The following is a 20,780-nucleotide window of genomic DNA, read 5'->3' as shown; positions in this document are numbered from 1 at the left end:
AAATAGCTGTAAATCTATAATATCTATAAATACGTTGTAAACCTTTAAAATACATTGTAAACCTTATAAATACCCTGTAAAAAACCTTTAAAATACCTTGTAAATTTTTCCCGCCAAAAATTTTACGCCAAAAAAATTGCGGAATCACTTTTCCCGCAAAAAAATTTTTTTGGCGGGAAAATTTTTTGGCGGGAAAAAATTTTACAAGGTATTTTAAAGGTTTTACAAGTGTTTTGGCTGGAAAAATTGCGGGATCACTTTCCCGCCAAAAAATATTTTGTATTTTGTGGACCTAATTTTGTTATATTTCCTTATATATTTATGATATCTTTTATTAAAAGAATGGTAATTTAGTCAGTTTGTACATAAAAGAGGTATTTTTAAAAATAGACAGCCAAAGAGGGCATTTTTGAAAAGGGGTATTGAAAAATGGGCATTTTTGTGAGTCTCCCTTTAATTATTTATTTTTTCCTAGTACTAAAGTAATTTTCTAATCATTATTGAAAAAAAAAAATTATGTGTAAAAATATGTTTAGAGCTTAGATTATTAGTTTTTTCCTAGTACTGAAGTAATTTTTTAATCATTAATGTTATTTAAAAAAGTTAAATTATGTGTAAAATTTTGTGCAGGGTTCCACTAATTAGTCCTAATTAAATAATAGTTGCACATTACGAGCCAAGCTAGTTAATAGTACCATTTTAACTATTTAATTCATTCTCTAGCCTTCTTCTGTTCTTCATCATTTCCACTTATGTATTATTTTGGAAGCACTCACTATATAATAGACATAAGCAGAGAGAACTATCCCTCTCTTTGCTTTCCTTTCTCTCTCTCTCCATCTCTCTCTAGATCACCATCTCTCCTTCTAGCTCAATCACCACAAACTCACAATCAAACTAAAAGTAAAACAAAAAAACCAGAGACCCTCCATCTGAGTCAGAAGCTCTAGTTCATTCTCTCTTTCTCTCTCTTCTGCAACACAAAACATGGACGAGAAGTGGAAGCTGTCGAAAAAGGATGCATTAGCTGCGTCATGTTCCTCTTCTTCAACTTCATCTAAATCCAAATTCTCTAGAAGCTTCTCAACAAGTGCTTCCTCCTCAAAAGCTCCTGCATTCTTACGAAGCTCATCCACCAAATGCTCAGTGCCTTCTTCTTCTTCCTCGTCTTCGATCTCCAGAAGTTCATCGAAAAAAGAGAAAGGGTCAATAACACAAAAGTACAGTAGCTTAGCCAAAGAACAGAAGGGAAGGTTTTACATCATGAGAAGGTGTGTGGCTATGCTTGTATGTTGGCATAAACATGATTCCTAGGTAGATAGATCTCATGCATTTTTTTTTTTAAATGATTAGATCAGTTTGATTCTCTACTCTAAGTTTGCTACAAGTTTCCATACTAGTACATTGTAAGAAGAGATTCTTTTGATAATATATTTACTATTAATTTTGATAAGACAGAGTCATGTATACAGAGGTATAAATAATTAAAAGTGTGTCGTCTGATGAAGAAAAAATTGAAATTATATGCCACAATCTGGAGGGTCGATGTGTCGAGACGTACAATTATTTTGTTAGGATTAAATCGAATAGTCACTTTCATTGTCTGGCAAAAATAATGAAATAAATTCAATAATAACAACCAATGATAATTTATTTGGTCAAAGATCTGAGGTTTCTTTTGTTTTCGGTCAACAGATCTGAGTGTTTTTCACATACTTATTTACTAATTTTATTTGTCGTCATATGGCTTTTGCAACGTTTATGCTCTTTTTATAGCCGTGATTAGACTTCAAAACAATATCTTAATGGGGTCTAGTTAATGTCATGGATTTACAATTATGATGATAAAATTTTGGTCAATAAAGTTGCATAATTATTAGATTATAAAATTTGCTTACACCACAAAACCCATTTAGAATAGAAAAATCCAACAAAAACAGAATAAACTCTTAAAAGGGTTACACAAATCTTTTTATTTTTTCACTTTTTGCATCTTGTGGCAGTTTTATAGTAATATACTCCCTCTGTTCCTAAAACAATGATGTTTTAGTTTTACACACAAATTAAGAAAAAGTAACTTTTATATTTTTTATTATTATTTTGTTAGTTTAATAATATTAGTTTTACTTCCCTCCTTCTACTATTGGTCACAAACAAAATTAATAATGATGTTTTTACAAAATATCAATCTTGGTGGAACAAATAAAAAACCCAAAACATCAAATAACTAAGAGAGTACTATGTTAAAGAAAAGTTTAAGATAGAATTACTATACTGTGTATAAGAATGTACGTACTTTGGACGCTGTTCCGTGTTACTGACATGAATAAAATTAATCTTCTATCTTATAGCGGGAAAATTTTTTCGAGATATTGAAGAATCCAATGGAAAGTTATGAACCACTCGATCTTTGTCTCTTTTTGACACTGACGATAATGTCATGATCATAAGAATTTTGGATTTTAATCAGAAAATAAGTGATCACGTTACAAATTTATTCAAAAGCCTTTTCAATTATTGCAAAAAAATAAAAAATTATCGTACGGAGAAACTCTTAATAGGAAAAAAATACGCAAAAAGGTGAAAAAAAAATGAAAGAAAGAAACTCAGACTTCTCAGGTGAGAAACCAAACACAAAAGTACAAGAGAGAAAAAGTGAACAGTGTCAGAAACATTACACAGTTTTTTTACGAGAAGAAAAAACGAGTTCGGTAAAAAGAATGACGTGGCTTTAAGAGAAACGTTGGATTTTGTCAGAGTGAATATTTTGGGAAATCTGACGGTGGAGACTGCGGAACCAAGTGGCTAAGTATGAACCAGAACTTTTGTGGCGACTGTTCGTTTTGATCGAGGGAAAACTAGCCTTGCGGCAAGATCTTTTTAGACGCTAAAACAAGAGGATAAATTATACTCCCTCTGTTTCTAGTTATTTGATGTTTTAGGTTTTTTACTTGTTCCACCAAGATTGATGTTTTGTAAAAACATCATTATTATTTTTGTTTGTGACCAATAGTAGAATGAGGGAAGTAAAACTAATACTCCATCTGTTCATAAAAGATTGATGTTCTAGAGTCTTCACATATATTAAGAAGCAATCATTGTTTAATTATTTGTCAATTATTTTTTTATACTAAATATTTTTTAATAACTTTGAACCAATAGTATTAGAAAACAGTTAATCATTACGTCTTAAAGTTTACGATATATTAATTTTAATCAATAAAAAATAAAACAAAAACCTAAAAAATCAAACTTTGTGGAACAAACTAAAACTCTAGAACATCAAATATCTAAGAACAGAGGGAGTATTATTAAACTAACAAAATAATAATTAAAAAATATAAAAGTTACTTTTTATTAATTTATGTGTAAAACTAAAACATCATTGTTTTAGGAATAGAGGGAGTAAATCACTTTGTTAAAAAAAATATATATAGATAAATCACTTTTGACCCAAAAAAAATAATCATAAATCACACTAGTCTTTTAGCGAATGGAATTATCACCCCTTTTCTGTATTATTGGGTATAACTTTATGTTGAAGCCCACACGGGCCCAAAACATATAATACGTATTTGTGTAATAGATCACATAGGAACAATAGAAAACTGTTTTGAAACATACATAGATGGGGGTGTAACAAACCTGCAAAATTGATACTATAAAATCTGTTTAAGTTGACTGTTAAAGTAGTTAAGACCAGTGTTCAAGAAAGCGCTAGGCGCTAAGCGGGCGGTGACCCAGTGCCTAGCGCCTAGAACGTCTAATCGGGGCCTAGGCAATTTTTTAGGCGGTTTAGACGTTTATAACATAAAATATTATAAATATGATATTATATATAAAAGTTATATAAAATGTCTATATAAAACTAAAAATTATGAAATTATAAACAAAACTAGATAAAACATTTATTTATATTTATATTAAACAATATATAAATATGTATAACTATATATATAAATAAAACTCTAATTAAAATTGAAAAAAATACATTAAACAAGATCTATGTAACTTTAGGCGGTCAAGACGGTTATCTAGGCGTCGCATGAGAACCTAGCGCCTAGTCGGGGCCTAGGCGACCGCCTAGACCGCTTTTTAGAACACTGGTTAAGACTTAAGATTTAAGAGCATCCAGTTTTCATATTTACAAGCATCCATGGTTCCATTGAATCTTTATCACTTGAGAAATAAAAGTGACAAATTTACCTTAATTTTTGCTCTCATCGAAAATGTTTCTTGCTGCAACAAATGATCCGCATATCTTGCCATTGTGATAAGAAACGATTTATGTTTTGAAAATGTTTTTTTTTTTATCTTTGATACTTTTTCAAGAAAAACTGCATTAAGTGATAAGAAAATTCTAACGTTTTAATTATTTAATGAGATAACTTGTTTTACAATCCTATAAATTTAAACAACTAAATTAACTTTAATCATAGTACGATGAGACTTTTAGGGTAATATTATAAAGAATTAATTTTTCGTTAATCCTATATTTAAGAAATAAAAAGTCTTATGTATGTGATGAGAAAAATCCCGCGAAGAAACCTTAAAATAAAAAATAAAATAAAATCTGGGAAAATAAATCACAATCGCGGAGATGATGGCACGTGTCACTATTGCGACACGATCTGATCCAAACCTATTTATATTCTTCGCTGCTGTTCGGTCTTGACCGCTCCTCTCGATCTCTGATCTCTCTGTCTTCTGTCTACGCTTCGTCGCCGGCCGATCTCTCCCAGACTCCGTCTTACCTCCTCCGCCGAAACCCTAGGTGAGGGTCACGAGCTTGGATTGGTTTATTGTTTTTGTTTTGGGCATTTTCTTGGCTAAATTTCCTTAAAATGTTGCTTCTGATGAAATCAGATTCCCGGAGAACGAATTTGGTTTTTCGCCGGAGATTAAATTAAGGAGATTTGAGAGGCTGAGAAGATGGGTACAACTACGACAACGAGTGCTGTGTATATTCATGTTATCGAGGATGTCGTCAACAAAGTCCGAGAGGAGTTTATTAACAACGGAGGTCCTGGCGAGAGTGTTCTCAGCGAGCTTCAAGGAGTGAGTTTTCAATTAGAGCTGATCAATGATTGAAATTTGATATCTTTAGTGGATTCGACGTTGTGGGTGGATTGGATTTGTTCCGTAGTAACTAGGGTTTTTTCGGAATTCATCATTTCATATCCTTTACTTGGCTTAAATCCATGATTCTTGGAGCTTAATTGGACCTGTGTTTTTGTCCGAGTAGATTTGGGAGACGAAGATGATGCAAGCTGGAGTCTTGAATGGACCAATAGAGAGGTCATCGGCTCAGAAGCCAACACCTGGAGGTCCATTGACTCATGATTTGAATGTTCCCTATGAAGGTACAGAGGAGTATGAGACTCCCACTGCTGAAATGCTCTTTCCTCCGGTAATTAAACTTACACTAGTCTTCAATCTGTAATTTGAGATATGAACACATGCTTTGGGTGTATCAGTTGGCTTCTTTTACATGTTTTCGGCTTTTTTGTTTTTGTGTTGACCAGACACCATTGCAGACTCCCCTTCCAACGCCGCTTCCGGGTACTGCTGATAACTCTTCCATGTATAACATCCCTACCGGCTCAAGTGATTATACAACTCCTGGAACTGAGAATGGAGTCAACCTTGATGTTAAAGGAAGACCCAGTCCTTATATGGTGAGCTATGCTTATTAAACTGTGAAGCTGTGTAGTGCAACTGCTTAATTCGGTGTTTCCTAAAATTTACAGAGGCAGAACTAATTGACTTTTTTACTTACTGGTTCTTCTGATTTACATAAACTGAGATTATGTTCGTTATTGCAGCCACCGCCTTCTCCGTGGGCAAATCCTAGACTTGATGTCAATGTTGGTAAGTACTAGTTTTTCCAGTACTTAATGTCTCCGTCAAAAGAAATATATTTCAGTTTGTTGTTTGGGATATAAATGTCTGACCTGCTGCTAGCTTATGTGGATGGCCGTGATGAGCCTGAGAGAGGAAACTCTAACCAGCAGTTTACGCAGGTACTTCTTCTTAACATCTAAACCACGAATTTGGTATTTTCGTTTTGGTTTCTCTTCTTTGCAACACTTACGTGATTGATTTGATCAGTGCTCTTCTCAAGTACTTCTTCATTGTTGTACATATCGTTTAAGCTGAGTATACCTCAACTAAGGAACTTATTATCTTTAATCAAACTATGTCCAGGATTTATTTGTGCCATCCTCTGGGAAACGAAAACGTGACGATTCTTCTGGACATTATCAAAATGGTGGATCGATACCTCAACAGGATGGTGCAAGCGATACTATTCCTAAGGTGTGTGTGTGTGTAGAACTCCACATTTGCATTTGGAATAGCTCACATCATAAAAACAGAATCATGAAAGTATTTGTAACACCTGCTTATAATTTCTTTCAAGAAAGATGTATTTAGCATCTTGGTGATACACCTGACTGGAGCACAATTTTACAGGCAAACTTTGAGTGTTATGCACTCCGCATAACCTCTGTTGGCGATAGAAAGGTCCCACGAGACTTCTTCTGCTCATCATCCAAGATTCCTCAAGTTGATGGGCCAATGCCTGACCCTTATGATGAAATGCTGTCCACACCAAATGTAAGAATACTGCTTTTCATTTAGTAGTCAAAATTTCAGTAGATATATACTTACTTTGACATACTCACAAATCAGTAATTTCAGTAGACATACTCACAAATCAGTAACTGGAAACTCTTATGATTTAGTACAATTGGATCCCTCCTTGCTACCCATCATAGATATTGCATTTGGATTTGCCATCAAACATGCAACATTTGTCTAGAGATGTCTATTACACCGTCACCCAAGTAGGTTTGCTAGTAATTCCATGAATTTCATTTACTGCGTTGTAGATATACAGTTATCAAGGACCCAGTGAAGACTTTAACGAGGCCAGAACTCCTGCTCCAAACGGTGAGAAAAGCCAATCAAAAATGTTGGAGATTGTTTTAGAGCAAGTAAATGATTATCATCTGCTAAATTCCCTCTTCTTTTTTGTTAGAGATCCAAACAAGCACTCCTGTTACTGTACAAAACAATATCGTTGAAGATGATGAAGAGCTGTTGAACGAAGATGATGACGATGACGAGTTGGACGACCTTGAAAGTGGCGAGGATATGAACACGCAACATCTGGTTCTAGCTCAATTTGATAAGGTAATGACTTTCCTGTTTACATAGTTTCCGGTTGTGTTTTTCTGCACGTAACTCTAATCACAATAAGACATTTTTGGTGTTGTAATTAGGTGACTCGCACAAAGAGCAGGTGGAAGTGCAATCTGAAAGACGGGATCATGCATATAAACGATAAGGACATTCTCTTCAACAAAGTAATATGTGCCTCCCAATTAAGATTGGAGCTATTCTGGTAACGATAAAATACTAACACACTACATGTCTACTTTTTCAGGCAACAGGCGAGTTCGACTTCTGATCTTGACACTAGAAATGCTTTTAGAAAAGTCACAGTCCTTCAAATGTTCAGTGTCTTTCTTTTTACCTTACGATTTAAGACCGACGGAGGGAGACATGATTATTTATGGGAAAGTGTACTCTGGTTGGCTTGTTGTACAAAAAGAAAAGATTTTTCCTGTCGAAGAAGGCGTATCAACTTTGACCTTGTTTCATGAATTCCTATTGTCTTTTACGCAATGGAAAATTAACTTCCCAAAAGCTGGATCTTGCTTACAATTGTATCTAGCTAATATCTTATTACAGCATCTTGAGAAATGGATTAGCAAGAAAAACATAAAGAAACCATCATAAATGCTAAAACCCTCACTGTGAATGATCTACAAGCAGGAACTTGGTCTGAAACATATTCAAGAGACTCATCTGGTCACTATGGTCGACCTTAGCCGAATGCTGCCACCCTTCCTTGTGGTCCATTGAAGGCTGAGATCCGTTCTTCTCACTATTACCCGCCCGAAACGTAAAATCGTGCCCTTCTCTAGAGGGAGAAGCGTGTGGATTTGGATTTATGTGCCCTTCTTTAGAGTGAGAAGAGTGCGAATTTGGAGAGACAAAGAGAGGTGAAAGCAGAGGAATAGCTGCACCTGCAACTGCATCACAAGACTGCTGCACAAAGGGATTCTCGGAAACACGGTCAAGATTCAGAGCTGAGGGAGCTTGCCTCTGCAGCCTAGTCGGTGATCTTGGGGACTCGCTTTTCCCAAACGTGTTAACACTCTTTTCCATCACCGAGATTCAGACTCAAGATTGAGACAATGCGTATAAAAGAGAGGAAAACAGAAAGAGTACTGATGTGAAGAGGAGAGAATAAAAGGGAGAGAGGTGTTTTTGTGTGTTGTCGTTAATGAGGGCGCAAAAGAAACGGTCATTAGCTTTTAATTATGAAGGAACATGTGAAGGAAAATAGAAAATGGCAGTTACTTTGAAACGGTCATTACCTAAACTAAAAAAGTTGCTTCCTTTATTTTCTTTCTTCTTTTGGTTCTACTTTCTCCACTCTGTTGTTGGGTATCGGTTACTTATGTTATGCCCTTTGTGGATCTTACACTTTTGGTCAAAGGCCTAAAAAATGTCAACGTCTTTATTGTTGCTTTGGGTCGTTTTTATGTTTCTACAACATTACATAGAATTTCAATTGGGTTTCGTTCTTTTATAAAAAAAAAATCAGTAAAACCATAAACTGAAATGTGAAATCAAACCTTCACTTGCATTTAAACGATCTCAACAATCGAAAATAATCTTAAAAAAACGTTGACCTTAATTTTGGCCTTTTATGAAACCAAAAGTGTATCACATTAGAAGATACCCAAAGCCAACGACGACATATAGAGAGTAGAGAAAGTAGAAGAAAACAACAACAAAGGAGGCAACTTTATTTGTTTAGTTAATGACCGTTTCAAAGTAACAGCTCCCTCTTTCCTATGTCCTCCACATGTTCCACCATAACCAAACCCTCCTTTTGCGCCATCATTGACAACAACACACAAAACCTCTCTCCCTTTTATTCTCCTCTTTACATCACTCTTTCTAACTTCCTCTCTCGTTCTAGCTTTTATGCTCATTGTCTCAATCTTAGGTCTGAATCTCGGTGATGGAGAACAGTGTAAACATGTCTGGGAAAAGTGAGTCCCCAAGATCACCAACTAGGCTGCAGAGGCAAGCACCCACGGCTCTGCAACTTGACCTTGTTCCCGATAACCCCTTCTTGCAGCAGTCTTGTGATGTGGTTGCAACGACAGCTATTCCTCTGCTTTCACCTCTCTTTGTCTCTCCAAATCTGCACTCTTCTCTCTCTAAAGAAGGGGACAATTGCGTGTTTCCGGTGGGATTTACTGAAAAGAATGGATCTCAGCCGTCAATGGACCACAAGGAAGGGCCGCAATATTCGGCTAAGGCCGACAATAGCAACGAGATGGCTCTCTTGAATATGTTTCAGACCAAGTTCGTGCTTGTAGATCATTCACAGTAAGGGTTTTAGGCTTTTAGCATTTAGGATGGTCTTACTGTCTTAGAATCCAAATGCTTTTCAATAGTCTTGTACAAACCCATTTCTCAAGATGCTGTAATAATAGAGGGCTACATATAATTGTAAGTAAGATCCAGCTTTTGAAAAGTTAAATTCCATTTTGTGAAAGAGGATAGAAACTCATGAAACAAGTCAAAGTTGATACGCCTTCTTCGGCCAGAAAAATCTGTTCTTTTTGTACAACAAGCCAACCAGAGTACACTTTGACATAAATAATCATGTCTCTCTCTCGAAGGTCGGTCTAAATCATAAGGTAGAAAGAAAGACATCCGACATTTGAAGGACTGTGACTTTTCTAGAAGCATTGCGCTAGTGTCAAGATCAGAAGTCGAACTCGCCTGTTGCCTGAAAAAGTATACATGGCCTGTGTTAGTATTTTATCGTTACCAGAATAGCTCCAACCTTATTTGGGAGGCACAGATTACTTTGTTGAAGAGAATGTCCTTATCATTTATATGCATGATCCCGTCTTTCAGATTGCACTTCCACCTGCTCTTTGTGCGAGTCACCTAATTACAACACCAAACATGTCTTACTGTAATTAGAGTTACGAGCAAAAAAACACATCCGGAACCTGTGTAAACAGGAAAGTCATTACCTTGTCAAATTGAGCTAAAACCAGATGTTGCGTGTTCATATCCTCACCACTATCTAGGTCGTCCAACTCGTCATCATCGTCATCTTCGTTCAAGAGCTCTTCATCATCTTCAACGATATCGTTTTGTACAGCAACAGGAGTGCTCGTTTGGATCTCTAACAAAAGAAGGAGGGAATTAGCAGATGATATGCATTTACTTGCTCTAAAACACTGTCAACATTTTTGTTTGGCTTCTCTTACCGTTTGGAGCAGGAGTTCTGGCCTCATTAAAGTCTTCATTGGGTCCTTGATAACTGTATATCTGCAACCCAGTAAATGAAATTTTTGGAATTACTAGCAAAACTAATTGTTGCATGTTTGAGGGCAAATCCAAATGGAACATGAAATTTAAATGAGACGATTACCATTCCTTTCATCACTCATGTAATCTAAGAAGTCAAACGTGTTTATATATATTCAATATCTATGGGAGGTGGTGAGAAGGGATCCAGCTAGTAAGAGATTCTGGTTACTGATTTCTAAACTCGTTGAAATATATAACCACAGAAATTCTGACTACTCATGAAAAGCTGAAGCATTCTTACATTTGGTGTGGACAACATTTCATCATACGGGTCAGGCATTGGCCCATCAACTTGAGGAATCTTCGATGATGAGCAGATAAAATCTCGTGCGATATTTCTATCGCCAACATTGGTTATCCGGAGTGCAGTACATTCAAAGTTTGCCTGAAAAATTGTACTCCCAGCAGATGTTCATGAGATTTCAATAAATAGATCATTCTTGAAAGAAGAAAGATCTTATTACACTGAGAACAGTGCTCCACATCATACTCTAAAGACTTATAGATGCGTTTTTGTTTTTAAACAACTTAACCAGTTTTGTAATCATGTATCTTCTTTTGGATGGCACTCACAAACTTGTGAAATCAAAACCTATCTTCTCCCATATTTACTCGATGATAAATGAAGGGAGCTACGTACAATCTGTTAAACTCATGCGAGTATTCCAAATGCAAAAGCAAATGAGTAGTTTTACACACACACACCTTAGGGATAGCATCGCTTGCACCATCCTGCTGAAGTATAGATCCACCATTTTGATAGTGTGCAGCAGAATCATCACGTTTTCGTTTTCCAGAGGATAATAAGTCCTGGACGTATTCCAATTAAAGATATTAAGTTTTACATATAGTTCAGGTATAGTAGACTAAAAATATATGTACAATGAGGCAAGTACTTGAGATGAGCACTAATCAAACCAATCACGTAACTGTTGCAAAGAAGATTTGAACCCAAACGAAAAAGCCAAACTCACGATTCTTGATTAGATGTTAAGTAGAAGTACCTGCGTAAACTGCTGATTAGAGTTTCCTCTCTCAGGCTCATCACGGCCATCCACATAAGCTAGCAGCAGGTCAGACATTTATATCCCAAACAAAAAAACTGAGACATTAAGTACTGGCAAAACTAGTACTTACCAACATTGACATCAAGTCTAGGATTTGCCCACGGGGAAGGAGGTGGCTGCAATAGAAAAAATATTCTCAGTTTAGGTAAAATAGAAAAACCACAAAATACAAAGTTAATTAATTTTGCCTCTGTAAATTCTATGAAAACAATTAGAAAGCAGTTGCACTTCATAGTTTTACAAGCATGTTTAATAAGCACAGCTCACCATATAAGGACTAGATCTTCCTTTAACATCAAGGTTGACTCCATTCTCATTTCCAGGAGTTGGATAATCACTTGAGCCGGTAGGGATGTTATATATGGAAGAGTTATCAGCAGTACCCGGAAGCGGCGTTGGAAGGGGAGTCTGCAATGGTGTCTGCTCAACACAAAAAAAAAAAAAGCCAACTGATACACCAAAGCATGTTTTCATATCTCAAATCACAGATTGAAGACTAGTGTAAGTTTAATTACCGGAGGAAAGAGCATTTCAGCAGTGGGAGTCTCATACTCCTCTGTACCTTCATAGGGAACATTGAGATCATGCGTCAATGGACCTCCAGGTGTTGGCTTCTGAGCCGATGACCTCTCTATTGGTCCATTCAAGACTCCAGCTTGCATCATCTTCGTCTCCCAAATCTACTCGGACAAAAACACAGGTCCAATTAAGCTCCAAGAATCATGGATTTAAGCCAAGTAAAGGATATGAAATGATGAATTCCGAAAAAACCCTAGTTACTACGGAACAAATCCAAGCCACCCACAACGTCGAATCCACTAAAGATATCAAATTTCAATCATTGATCAGCTCTAATTGAAAACTCACTCCTTGAAGCTCGCTGAGAACGCTCTCGCCAGGACCTCCGTTGTTAATAAACTCCTCTCGGACTTTGTTGACGACATCCTCGATAACATGGATATACACAGCGCTCGTTGTCGTAGTTGTACCCATCTTCTCAGCCTCTCAAATCTCCTTAATTTAGTTCCGGCAAAAAAACGAATTTCGTCCTCCGGGAATCTGAGTTTATCAGAAGCAACATTTTAGGACACTTTACCCAAGAAAATTGCCCCCCAAAGAAAACCCCAATCCAAGCTCGTTACGCTCACCTAGGGTTTGGCAGGAGGCGGTAAGACGGAGTCTGGCCGGGATCGGCGACGAAGCATAGACAGAAAACACAGAGAAGATGAGATCAGAGAGATCGATAAAGCAGCGAAGAATATAAATAGGTTTGGATCAGATCGTGTCGGAACAGTGACACGTGCCATAATCTCCACGATTGTGATTTTATTTCCTTTTTCTCTTTTTCAGATTCTTACAAAAACAAATAAAATTTGTTATTTACGTTTTTATGTGACACCTCGTTGACTTCACCTGATCCATTCTGTTAAAAGGTTAAATGATCTTAATCTTTTTTTTTTTTTGAACAAAAGATGATCTTAATCTTATGAAGCAAAAGAGTTGAGAAATTAAATTTAAACTTTTTCTTTGGCAAGCAAAAAAACTTGTGTAACAACAGACCACTCTTTCTGTGGTTGGAAAAAAAAAAAAAACTAGGCATGGCTCATGATCCAACTTTACTATTGAGAAATGCCTCTTGCATTAATCAAATCATAAAGATTATGATTGCAAGTGTGCAGATTATGATCATCTTGGTGCGGTCAGGCTCTACGGTTAATGCTGAATCCGAAGGAGGATCTGGAATTGGATCAAGGTCATCAAAATCAGATGGCGATGGGGTTGAAATCGAAGGAAGTAGACTGAGATCAAAGTCTTGTGCTTTCCCTTCTCTGCTAAAGCTCCATCCAATAACATAATGACTACTCGTAATGTTTCCTGTGGATGCTGAGAATCCGACATACATTTTCTCCATAAAAATCTCTGAAAGATTCATCTTTCTTGACAAAAGAGGAAATTTAGGTTTAGACGTGTCAAGAGGAGCCAATGTGACATTGAGAAGCCTTTCTACTCCATTGTATTCGATCCAAGCCCGGATCGGATCTTTGCTTGACAGCTTCAGACTTATATTCTTGCTTTGCTTGTTGGAAAAAAATGCAGCAGGTGCAGATTCAACGGATACCAAACCATTCACGTCAATGCCTACGTGGTTATCGTCGATGTCAAGAAACTCGGTGGACTTTACTGTGTCGAATTCGACTGCGAGAATTCGGTTTGTGGAGTTTCCGTTGTTTGTAGTGTTGAAGAGACCGAGAAACTGGCTCGGCATGGCTTGAGTGAAATCCATAGACGGCGAGATGAGAAAGGTTAGGCCATGACCTGGTGCGTTGATTGAGAAAACGAAACTTGTGGAGAAAGAAAGCGTGTTCGATGAGTTAGTACTGTTGTTGAAGGGTATGGGGAAGCCATAGAAGGCTTGACCCATTTGTCTCCTTGAGCTATTTGTTAGCTCCAAGATGCCACTTGGGAGGATCTTGGAGGATCCATACTTGAGTAGATTGGCTTCGAAAAATCCGTGGTAGAGAAATTTGGTTTCGTTTTGTTGACTTAGCACACAAGAAACGAGGCATAATTGGGTGACTATGGATAGAACTATTGATTTGAAAGTAATTGCCATTGATGAGCAACTAAAAAGAAGAATAAAAGTCTGTTTTGTTGATCTGTTTGAAGTTGCTTGTCTGAACTGTTCTCTCATATATATAGGCTTCATGAAAAGAAAGAAAATATCTCGACCAATTGTTAAACTTCTTTAACACATTCAATTCCAAAGAAACTGTAATGTTGAACTGTTCAAGTCTTAGTTTAGCTGATCGTGATAATAAGTCGCAGGGCTAACTTGTGGAGATATATTTAAACTTCCCAAACTAGCATTCAATAAAATAGATTCAAGCAAGGTTTTTGGGAAATATACGTGCAAGTGAGAATCTATACCTATTTGGTTACATAAAGAAAATAATTGATCTTAGTCATGTCATCACTTTAAGTAATTAACAAATGTATATAATCAACAACCGGCTAAACATGAGTATTATTGAGATCTAAAAACTCATTAAAATACAAATAATTAGGATCAGATGGAGGCCTAGTACGTGCACCCAACAATCGAATCCTAAACCACACAAGCTGATAGAAATACTATCATTGGCTAAGAAAAAAAATTACCTCACCTTACTTTTAAAAAAAAAACGAAATTTTTTTTTGTTACTTTTGTTATCCACGTGTTTCAAGCCAGTAACAAAACGAGAGGTCCATGTGTTTCTCAGAAGTTGTTCAGCTATGAGCTATCTGTTTCGTACGTCGAACCAACCATTAAGCTTATCATTCTAACTGATTATATTTGTGGCTATAGTGACTAAATGTCACACACACAAGTCACAACGATGGATATTAACAGGTGGAGTCTTCAAGGAATGACTGCTCTTGTAACCGGTGGAGCAAAGGGAATTGGGTTCGTTTTTTTCCTCTTAAATGCTCTGTTTCTCAATTTCTTCTCTGCTTTTTGATTCCTCTTTGACGAGAATAAAGCAAGTTTGAAACAGAAAGATTTGAGTCTGTGACTTAATTTTAGGTATGCGATAGTGGAGGAACTTGTAGGCTTTGGTGCAAGAGTTCACATCTGTGACAGAGACCAAACTCTGCTTAACGAATGCTTAAGTGAATGGCAAGCAAAAGGGTTTGAAGTCAGTGGTTCGGTATGTGATGTTTCCTCTCGACCTCAAAGAGAGCAATTGATACAGACGGTTTCTTCTCTATTCGGTGCCAAACTCAACATTCTTGTAAGGTTTTCTTCAAGCTTTCATTTAGGTCTTGATTGATTTTTGTGAAGGCAAAAACAAAAGCATAAATTGGTGTTTGGAACATCTTAATAACGTCATTGGTTGCCATTAATTATGCAGATAAACAATGTTGGCAAGTACATATTAAAGCCAACTTTAGAATGTACAGCTGAAGATTTCTCAAGTTTAATGGCTACCAATTTGGAATCTGCTTACCATATCTCCCAATTGGCACATCCGTTACTTAAAGCCTCGGGATATGGGAATATCGTGTTCATTTCCTCGGTAACGGGGGTTGTCTCTTGCACATCCTCCATATATGGTGCAACAAAAGGTTCATAGATGACAATTTTGATGACTAGATGTAATATACACATCTAAGCTTTCTTCATATGTAGGAGCCTTAAATCAACTGGCAAGAAACTTGGCATGTGAATGGGCTAGGGATAACATAAGCGCTAACTCTGTAGCTCCTTGGGTCACTGCAAGTCTGCAACTTCTCTTGTCCAAAAAGTAATCTAAAAACCTTTGCTTTTCATATTGGTAAATCTCTATAACTAACCTAAATCTTGGTTTACGTGTGAACTTATCAGTATCTTGAAGACGAGAAATTTGCGGAAGCTATGCTTTCAAGAACCCCATTAGGACGTGTGTGTGAGCCACGTGAGGTTGCGTCGTTGGTGACATTTCTTTGTCTCCCTGAAGCTTCTTATATAACAGGACAAACCATTTGTATTGATGGAGGTTTCACTGTTAATGGCTTCTCCTATAAGCCAAAGGCTCAAACCCTAGAAACACTTCTACAATTAACTCTTCTATGATGTATGAACATTTAGTCAAGTTTTGACAAAATTTAATGAGCCCAAGCTTATATATGAAGCAGAGATGTTAGAATGGTACGTAGTACTGATTATGTGATTTAACAAAAGTGATTATATGACCATGGACCAGACATCGTATTTAACCGAGTGGTCTGATTATGTGATTTAACAAAAGTGTATTTCTTTCTTTTTTCCTTGTAACTGATGATGATGAAAACAAAGTCATGTCTATTTCTTCTTTCTTTGTAACTGATAATATCAAATCAGACTAATCTGCAATGTATTTACCATCTTGCAAACGTAACTCCAAATGCCTTTTAAGAAAGCAACTCAATATTTAACTATCTACTAGTGAACTAGAAATTAAAGCTCATCGATCTTGAAGAAGAAACTAGAGATTAATTATCTTGCTAATAACATGGCTTTTACATTGGGCCTAAAGTGGACTGTTAAATGGGCCATGTATCAATAACCTCACCCTAACAATTAATAGTTTCTACGGACTTTCATCGTCCGGAAGAGTCATGACTCATGCATGGTGGATTGAATGGGAAAATGAAAATCTTATAGAAGAAATAAATATGAGTCATAAAGGAAAAGAGAGAAGACGAAAGGATGAGGAAGAGGGAGAATCATTACTACTTTTGATGACGTTCTGTTTTCCTAATTAATTGTGCTTTTGATTTCCCGATAAAAAATGGCTTTTAATATTTCTCTAAGAAAGAAAGTCGCTTATAAATCTCAAACAGAGAGACAAGTCTCATTTCTTCTAAACTACTTCAAAACCCTAACTTTCCTTACCCTAATATCCTTCTGCCTTTTTAGCTAAGGTTGCTTCTGAAACGAAATGTGTGTTTGTAACTACAAACATTGATACTCGTCTGGGCCTTCTCCTGGACAAGAGTATGATAGTGTTTCTACTTTCAAAGGTGACTCTTTTTTCTTTTTTCTCTTCTTTTTTTAGTTTGGCATTGCTTTTTTTTTGTAACGAAACTCATGTTTCTTGTCTATTTACAGACAAAATCTGTAAGGAACATGAACAGTGTTTCCCAAGTTTTGGGAAAATCACCATCTCTGCTTTGAAGGTTACAATATTTTCTTCATACACACTGTCATTTCTTTAAGCAACAACTTAAGGAATGGTTGTTTTTTGTTTTGTAGGTTAACTGTGGTGGTCAATTTAGACGAGTATCAATGTTTGTAGTTACAAACACACATTCCGTTTCAACCAATTTAGACTTTGTTTTCATCATCATCAGTTACAAGGAAAAAAGAAAGAAATACACTTTTGTTAAATCACATAATCAGACCACTCGGTTAAATACGATGTCTGATTATGTGATTTAACAAAAGTGATTTAAATACGATGTGAATGGTAGTACGTTTGTGTTAGAAAAATTTGGATTCCATGGTCACCTCTCAAGATACGGGCCTAAGATTCGTTGATATGGACAATACATTTGTCATGGAAGATTTGGATCCTCTGCGTCTGAGATTCCTGATGGACCCGGCCCATCATCTTCACCTTTTTATCTCCAATTTTTAATTTTTTTTTTGGTTTAATTTTATTTTACCTCCAATTATTGATTGATGATCAATCAACTTTATGTCTGCTCCACTTATTCTCTTCACATCAATCTGAGCTCTTTAGCCGTAGGAGAGCAATGGCTGGAGCAGAGCAAAGCCAAAGATGGAGTCTTAAGGCCAAGACCGCACTTGTAACCGGTGGAACCAAAGGCATCGGGTTCGTTTCTAATCTTGATTTAGCTCCAAATCTTTCCATGTTTCTTGAAAGCATTATACTTTAACTTTATTTTAACCTCTAGTTTTTGAATAAAATAGGCATGCTATAGTAGAGGAATTTGCAGGATTTGGTGCAGTAATACATACTTGTGCCAGAGACGAATCTCAGCTTAACGAGTGTTTAAGCAAATGGCAAAAGAAGGGTTTTCAAGTCACAGGTTCGGTCTGTGACGCATCTTCTAGACCAGACAGAGAGAAGCTAATGCAGACTGTGTCTTCAATGTTTGGTGGCAAGCTCGATATCCTCGTAAGTTAATCTTTTTTCTACTCTTTATCATTTATCCAAAATCTTGGTTAATGTAATCTTTTGATAATTAGATAAACAATGTGGGAGCGATTCGGTCAAAGCCAACGGTGGATTATTCAGAAGAGGATTTCTCGTTTCATATTTCGACAAACTTAGAATCTGCTTTCCATCTGAGCCAGCTTGCACATCCTCTGCTTAAGGCGTCAGGATGTGGGAACGTCGTTTTCATGTCCTCTATTGCTGGAGTTGTATCGGCTAGTGTCGGATCCATCTACTCTGCAACAAAAGGTTTTATACTAATTATTGAATACTGCCACCAAGAAAACAGAAACACATCTCTGTTTGAGACTTTTAGCAGAGCTTTTTTGTTTTTTTTTTTCTTACAATAGTTTTCACATGTAAATGCAATGCATAGATTGGTTTTTGAAACAATCTAAGGCCTTGATGTGTAAGTGTGTGTGTGAGTCATAGGGGCAATGAATCAGCTAGCAAGGAATTTGGCATGTGAGTGGGCTCGCGATGGCATTAGGGCTAATGCTGTGGCGCCTGCAGTCATTGCAACTCCTTTGGCTGAAGCTGTGAGATTATTCCTAAGCTACATTATCTCCAAGATTAATCTCTGTTTCTTGCTTTTGCTGATCTCTTGACTTTGATGATGATCTATACTTAGGTGTATGATGATGAGTTCAAGAAAGTGGTGATATCAAGAAAGCCGCTGGGGCGTTTAGGGGAGCCTGAAGAAGTGGCATCGCTTGTGGCTTTTCTATGTATGCCTGCATCGTCTTATATAACTGGTCAGACCATTTGTGTCGATGGAGGTCTCTCTGTCAATGGCTTCTCCTATCAGCCACAAGGTTAAATCCAATATCTAAAAACAAACAAAGTTTCATCTTCATTACTAAATTTCAGTGTCCAGACTTTGAACATTGTCATCTTGGGCTAAGTCCGGTTTGGTATGGATTCTCGTCTGGAGATTTAGAAGGAAACTTCAATATTCTGATTTTGAATTTTGCTTCGATTTTCAGTTCCTTTGCCCAAAGTATGTGACATCACTTCACTAAATAAATATGTAAAATATAAAGTAGTATTTTGTCATCCCAAACAAAACAATTCGGGCTTTTATCCTGATCCAGAACATCATCTGTCTGTTTCCACAAAATACATGCATACGCTCATATTCTCTGTAGTCAATTTTGGCATGCACCGCATGTTTATTTTTTGGACGCAAGTGTAACTTTTTCTATTACAAAATTGATCGATTTCATCTCATGAGTGATTACAATAATTTGTGGTCAATATAATGAATGTACAATTTTATTTAGATAATATATATATATATATATATATATATATATATATATTTTTTTTGGTAAAAGATAATATATTTTTGTAAGGAATTAAATTCCCAACAAATAAAAATCTTATAATCATTTAGTAATAGGTTAATAATTCTTATTATTTTTGCGCTATGGCTAATAATTTTGGACCGGTATTTTGCGTACTTATATATGTATATGTATATCAGTATATAGGAGACTTTCAAACTTCAGAAAATACCTAAGACGAATCTTTTCAGATCGATCAGCTATAGAAGCCTAGAAATATAACTTAATTAGTGTTTTCAAGTAAAGAAGCTGTTTTTTTTTTCATAAAACGTATCGATCTTGTTATAACATAAACTATGCATATAATCCAAACGGTTTAGTTTGAAATATTAACACCCCGCGCGAGTTATCAGTAAACTATTCAAAATGTGTAATATAATGTCTGAAAGCAAAAATAACTTCTTGACCTTCCACCACTACGACTAGTTGTCACGATGCAATAAATGTAATTAAATTGGTTATTTGTTTGTTTCTTTACTTTTTTAGTTTATTTCAACTTCTAATTTAATTTCAAAAGTTCAAAGAACCTAAAATTAAACGAGAAGTGGTGCAAAAAAAAACAGAAATTAAATAACCACGTAAGTACAAGACCCTGGATGTATCGTAAGCCTAGGTCGAGGTGCATGCCACCATGCACACTAAACTTTGGATATTTCTATTAAACTAATACCATCTTTATCAAATCATATTTTAATAATAAGGTCATGATAACTCATACGCTACATTCCAAAAACAGAAACTGAATGATTTTGTCACCTACCAATGCATGATTCTAGCAGCTTCAGTATTGGGAGTCAATTTCAATTACAGTGATTTTGGTTGGATCGGTGGGTACACGAACGATAGGCCCCATTTAATCCTCAACATTTGCATTTTAATGAATTTTAGATTTCAGTAACACTCATCACAATTATCTTATTTTAGTTTCTGATGGTCTTATTCACAATATGCTATATTTACTTTTCCCCAATCTCATCTTTTACCTTATTGCTAGATCATGAGCAAAGCTATTGATTCATGATTATAGTAGCACTTAAATGAGATCGACTACATCGTGTATTTTACAAGTGTTGTGAAACCAAATTAAAGATGAAAAAAAAATTGTAGGTGGTACATCAATTAATGTCTGCTTTTATTGGGGTGGATGTATTAATTAATGAAGTATTGATTTCTATGAAGAAGACTAGCCAGGTGAGGGCATATGC

General features: G+C 36.1%; 8 protein-coding genes and 1 long non-coding RNA gene across 11 annotated transcripts; 5 read left to right on the top strand and 4 right to left on the bottom strand.

Moving 5' to 3' along the window:
- Nucleotides 1–682: 682 nt before the first annotated feature.
- On the bottom strand, nt 683–2,041 carry LOC9328465. Its single transcript, XM_021015242.1, is given in 3 exon segments — nt 683–1,175; nt 1,261–1,318; nt 1,320–2,041. Coding segments are annotated over 3 exon segments (372 nt in total). The 5' UTR covers nt 1,334–2,041; the 3' UTR covers nt 683–875.
- Nucleotides 1,211–3,106, top strand: LOC110225451. The gene is made up of 2 exons (XR_002329789.1): nt 1,211–1,271; nt 2,758–3,106. It is a non-coding gene; the product is annotated as an uncharacterized LOC110225451 (long non-coding RNA).
- Nucleotides 3,107–4,604: 1,498 nt separating this feature from the next.
- Nucleotides 4,605–7,713, top strand: LOC9325715 (transcription initiation factor IIA large subunit). Of its 2 annotated transcripts, XM_021015238.1 has the most exons (12): nt 4,605–4,774; nt 4,867–5,058; nt 5,246–5,410; nt 5,526–5,678; nt 5,826–5,871; nt 5,965–6,023; nt 6,208–6,318; nt 6,475–6,618; nt 6,894–6,954; nt 7,043–7,197; nt 7,287–7,370; nt 7,451–7,713. In XM_021015238.1, the coding sequence occupies exons 2-12, from the start codon at nt 4,933–4,935 to the stop codon at nt 7,472–7,474; spliced, it is 1,128 nt and encodes a 375-aa protein (XP_020870897.1). In that variant the 5' UTR covers nt 4,605–4,774; nt 4,867–4,932; the 3' UTR covers nt 7,475–7,713. The 2 variants fall into 2 exon arrangements, with proteins under 2 accessions (XP_020870897.1, XP_020870896.1); XM_021015237.1 differs by lacking the exon at nt 7,451–7,713 and having other exon boundaries at nt 4,616–4,774; nt 7,287–7,433.
- Nucleotides 7,683–8,428, bottom strand: LOC9328464. Its single transcript, XM_002889604.2, has one exon. It carries the CDS (start codon nt 8,236–8,238, stop codon nt 7,819–7,821), a length of 420 nt encoding a protein of 139 aa, XP_002889650.1. The 5' UTR covers nt 8,239–8,428; the 3' UTR covers nt 7,683–7,818.
- Nucleotides 8,429–8,717: 289 nt separating this feature from the next.
- On the top strand, nt 8,718–9,758 carry LOC9325714. The gene has a single exon (XM_002892355.2). The coding sequence runs from the start codon at nt 9,104–9,106 to the stop codon at nt 9,479–9,481; it is 378 nt and encodes a 125-aa protein (XP_002892401.1). The 5' UTR covers nt 8,718–9,103; the 3' UTR covers nt 9,482–9,758.
- LOC9325713 (transcription initiation factor IIA large subunit) lies at nt 9,543–12,812 on the bottom strand. Of its 2 annotated transcripts, XM_021015240.1 has the most exons (12): nt 12,695–12,810; nt 12,414–12,605; nt 12,062–12,226; nt 11,814–11,966; nt 11,617–11,662; nt 11,484–11,542; nt 11,185–11,289; nt 10,721–10,864; nt 10,377–10,437; nt 10,137–10,291; nt 9,964–10,047; nt 9,543–9,883 (listed from the first exon to the last, which is right to left on the bottom strand). In XM_021015240.1, the coding sequence occupies exons 2-12, from the start codon at nt 12,537–12,539 to the stop codon at nt 9,860–9,862; spliced, it is 1,122 nt and encodes a 373-aa protein (XP_020870899.1). In that variant the 5' UTR covers nt 12,540–12,605; nt 12,695–12,810; the 3' UTR covers nt 9,543–9,859. The 2 variants fall into 2 exon arrangements, with proteins under 2 accessions (XP_020870899.1, XP_020870898.1); XM_021015239.1 differs by lacking the exon at nt 9,543–9,883 and having other exon boundaries at nt 9,898–10,047; nt 12,695–12,812.
- A 318-nt stretch (nt 12,813–13,130) lies between these two features.
- On the bottom strand, nt 13,131–14,720 carry LOC9328463 (probable inactive L-type lectin-domain containing receptor kinase III.1). The gene has a single exon (XM_021015241.1). The coding sequence runs from the start codon at nt 14,251–14,253 to the stop codon at nt 13,192–13,194; it is 1,062 nt and encodes a 353-aa protein (XP_020870900.1). The 5' UTR covers nt 14,254–14,720; the 3' UTR covers nt 13,131–13,191.
- A 45-nt stretch (nt 14,721–14,765) lies between these two features.
- Nucleotides 14,766–16,213, top strand: LOC9328462 (tropinone reductase homolog At1g07450). Its single transcript, XM_021010899.1, is given in 6 exon segments — nt 14,766–14,991; nt 15,112–15,319; nt 15,440–15,653; nt 15,718–15,809; nt 15,812–15,832; nt 15,913–16,213. Coding segments are annotated over 6 exon segments (855 nt in total). The 5' UTR covers nt 14,766–14,899; the 3' UTR covers nt 16,141–16,213.
- Nucleotides 16,214–17,737: 1,524 nt separating this feature from the next.
- Nucleotides 17,738–19,325, top strand: LOC9328461 (tropinone reductase homolog At1g07440). The gene is made up of 5 exons (XM_021014329.1): nt 17,738–17,884; nt 17,983–18,190; nt 18,262–18,478; nt 18,662–18,768; nt 18,861–19,325. The coding sequence occupies exons 1-5, from the start codon at nt 17,805–17,807 to the stop codon at nt 19,047–19,049; spliced, it is 801 nt and encodes a 266-aa protein (XP_020869988.1). The 5' UTR covers nt 17,738–17,804; the 3' UTR covers nt 19,050–19,325.
- Nucleotides 19,326–20,780: the final 1,455 nt, after the last annotated feature.

Source organism: Arabidopsis lyrata (genome assembly GCF_000004255.2).
Source record: "Arabidopsis lyrata subsp. lyrata unplaced genomic scaffold ARALYscaffold_1, whole genome shotgun sequence".
Lineage (NCBI taxonomy): Eukaryota > Viridiplantae > Streptophyta > Magnoliopsida > Brassicales > Brassicaceae > Arabidopsis > Arabidopsis lyrata.
This window is presented reverse-complemented; position numbering and strand designations above follow the sequence as displayed.

Excerpts from the sequence above, each read along its gene's own strand:
- LOC9325715 (XM_021015237.1), top strand. The coding sequence starts at position 4,933 with ATGGGTACAACTACGACAACGAGTGCTGTGTATATTCATGTTATCGAG. Across the intron at positions 5,059-5,245 it reads TTCTCAGCGAGCTTCAAGGA|ATTTGGGAGACGAAGATGAT; the intron begins GTGAGTTTTCAA and ends TTGTCCGAGTAG. Across the intron at positions 5,872-5,964 it reads TAGACTTGATGTCAATGTTG|CTTATGTGGATGGCCGTGAT; the intron begins GTAAGTACTAGT and ends ACCTGCTGCTAG.
- LOC9328464 (XM_002889604.2), bottom strand. The coding sequence starts at position 8,238 with ATGGAAAAGAGTGTTAACACGTTTGGGAAAAGCGAGTCCCCAAGATCA.
- LOC9325714 (XM_002892355.2), top strand. The coding sequence starts at position 9,104 with ATGGAGAACAGTGTAAACATGTCTGGGAAAAGTGAGTCCCCAAGATCA.
- LOC9325713 (XM_021015239.1), bottom strand. The coding sequence starts at position 12,539 with ATGGGTACAACTACGACAACGAGCGCTGTGTATATCCATGTTATCGAG. Across the intron at positions 11,967-12,061 it reads CTGAAATGCTCTTTCCTCCG|ACACCATTGCAGACTCCCCT; the intron begins GTAATTAAACTT and ends TGTGTTGAGCAG. Across the intron at positions 10,438-10,720 it reads AAATGTTGTCCACACCAAAT|ATATACAGTTATCAAGGACC; the intron begins GTAAGAATGCTT and ends ACTGGGTTGCAG.
- LOC9328463 (XM_021015241.1), bottom strand. The coding sequence starts at position 14,253 with ATGAAGCCTATATATATGAGAGAACAGTTCAGACAAGCAACTTCAAAC.
- LOC9328461 (XM_021014329.1), top strand. The coding sequence starts at position 17,805 with ATGGCTGGAGCAGAGCAAAGCCAAAGATGGAGTCTTAAGGCCAAGACC. Across the intron at positions 17,885-17,982 it reads GGTGGAACCAAAGGCATCGG|GCATGCTATAGTAGAGGAAT; the intron begins GTTCGTTTCTAA and ends TGAATAAAATAG. Across the intron at positions 18,769-18,860 it reads CAACTCCTTTGGCTGAAGCT|GTGTATGATGATGAGTTCAA; the intron begins GTGAGATTATTC and ends ATCTATACTTAG.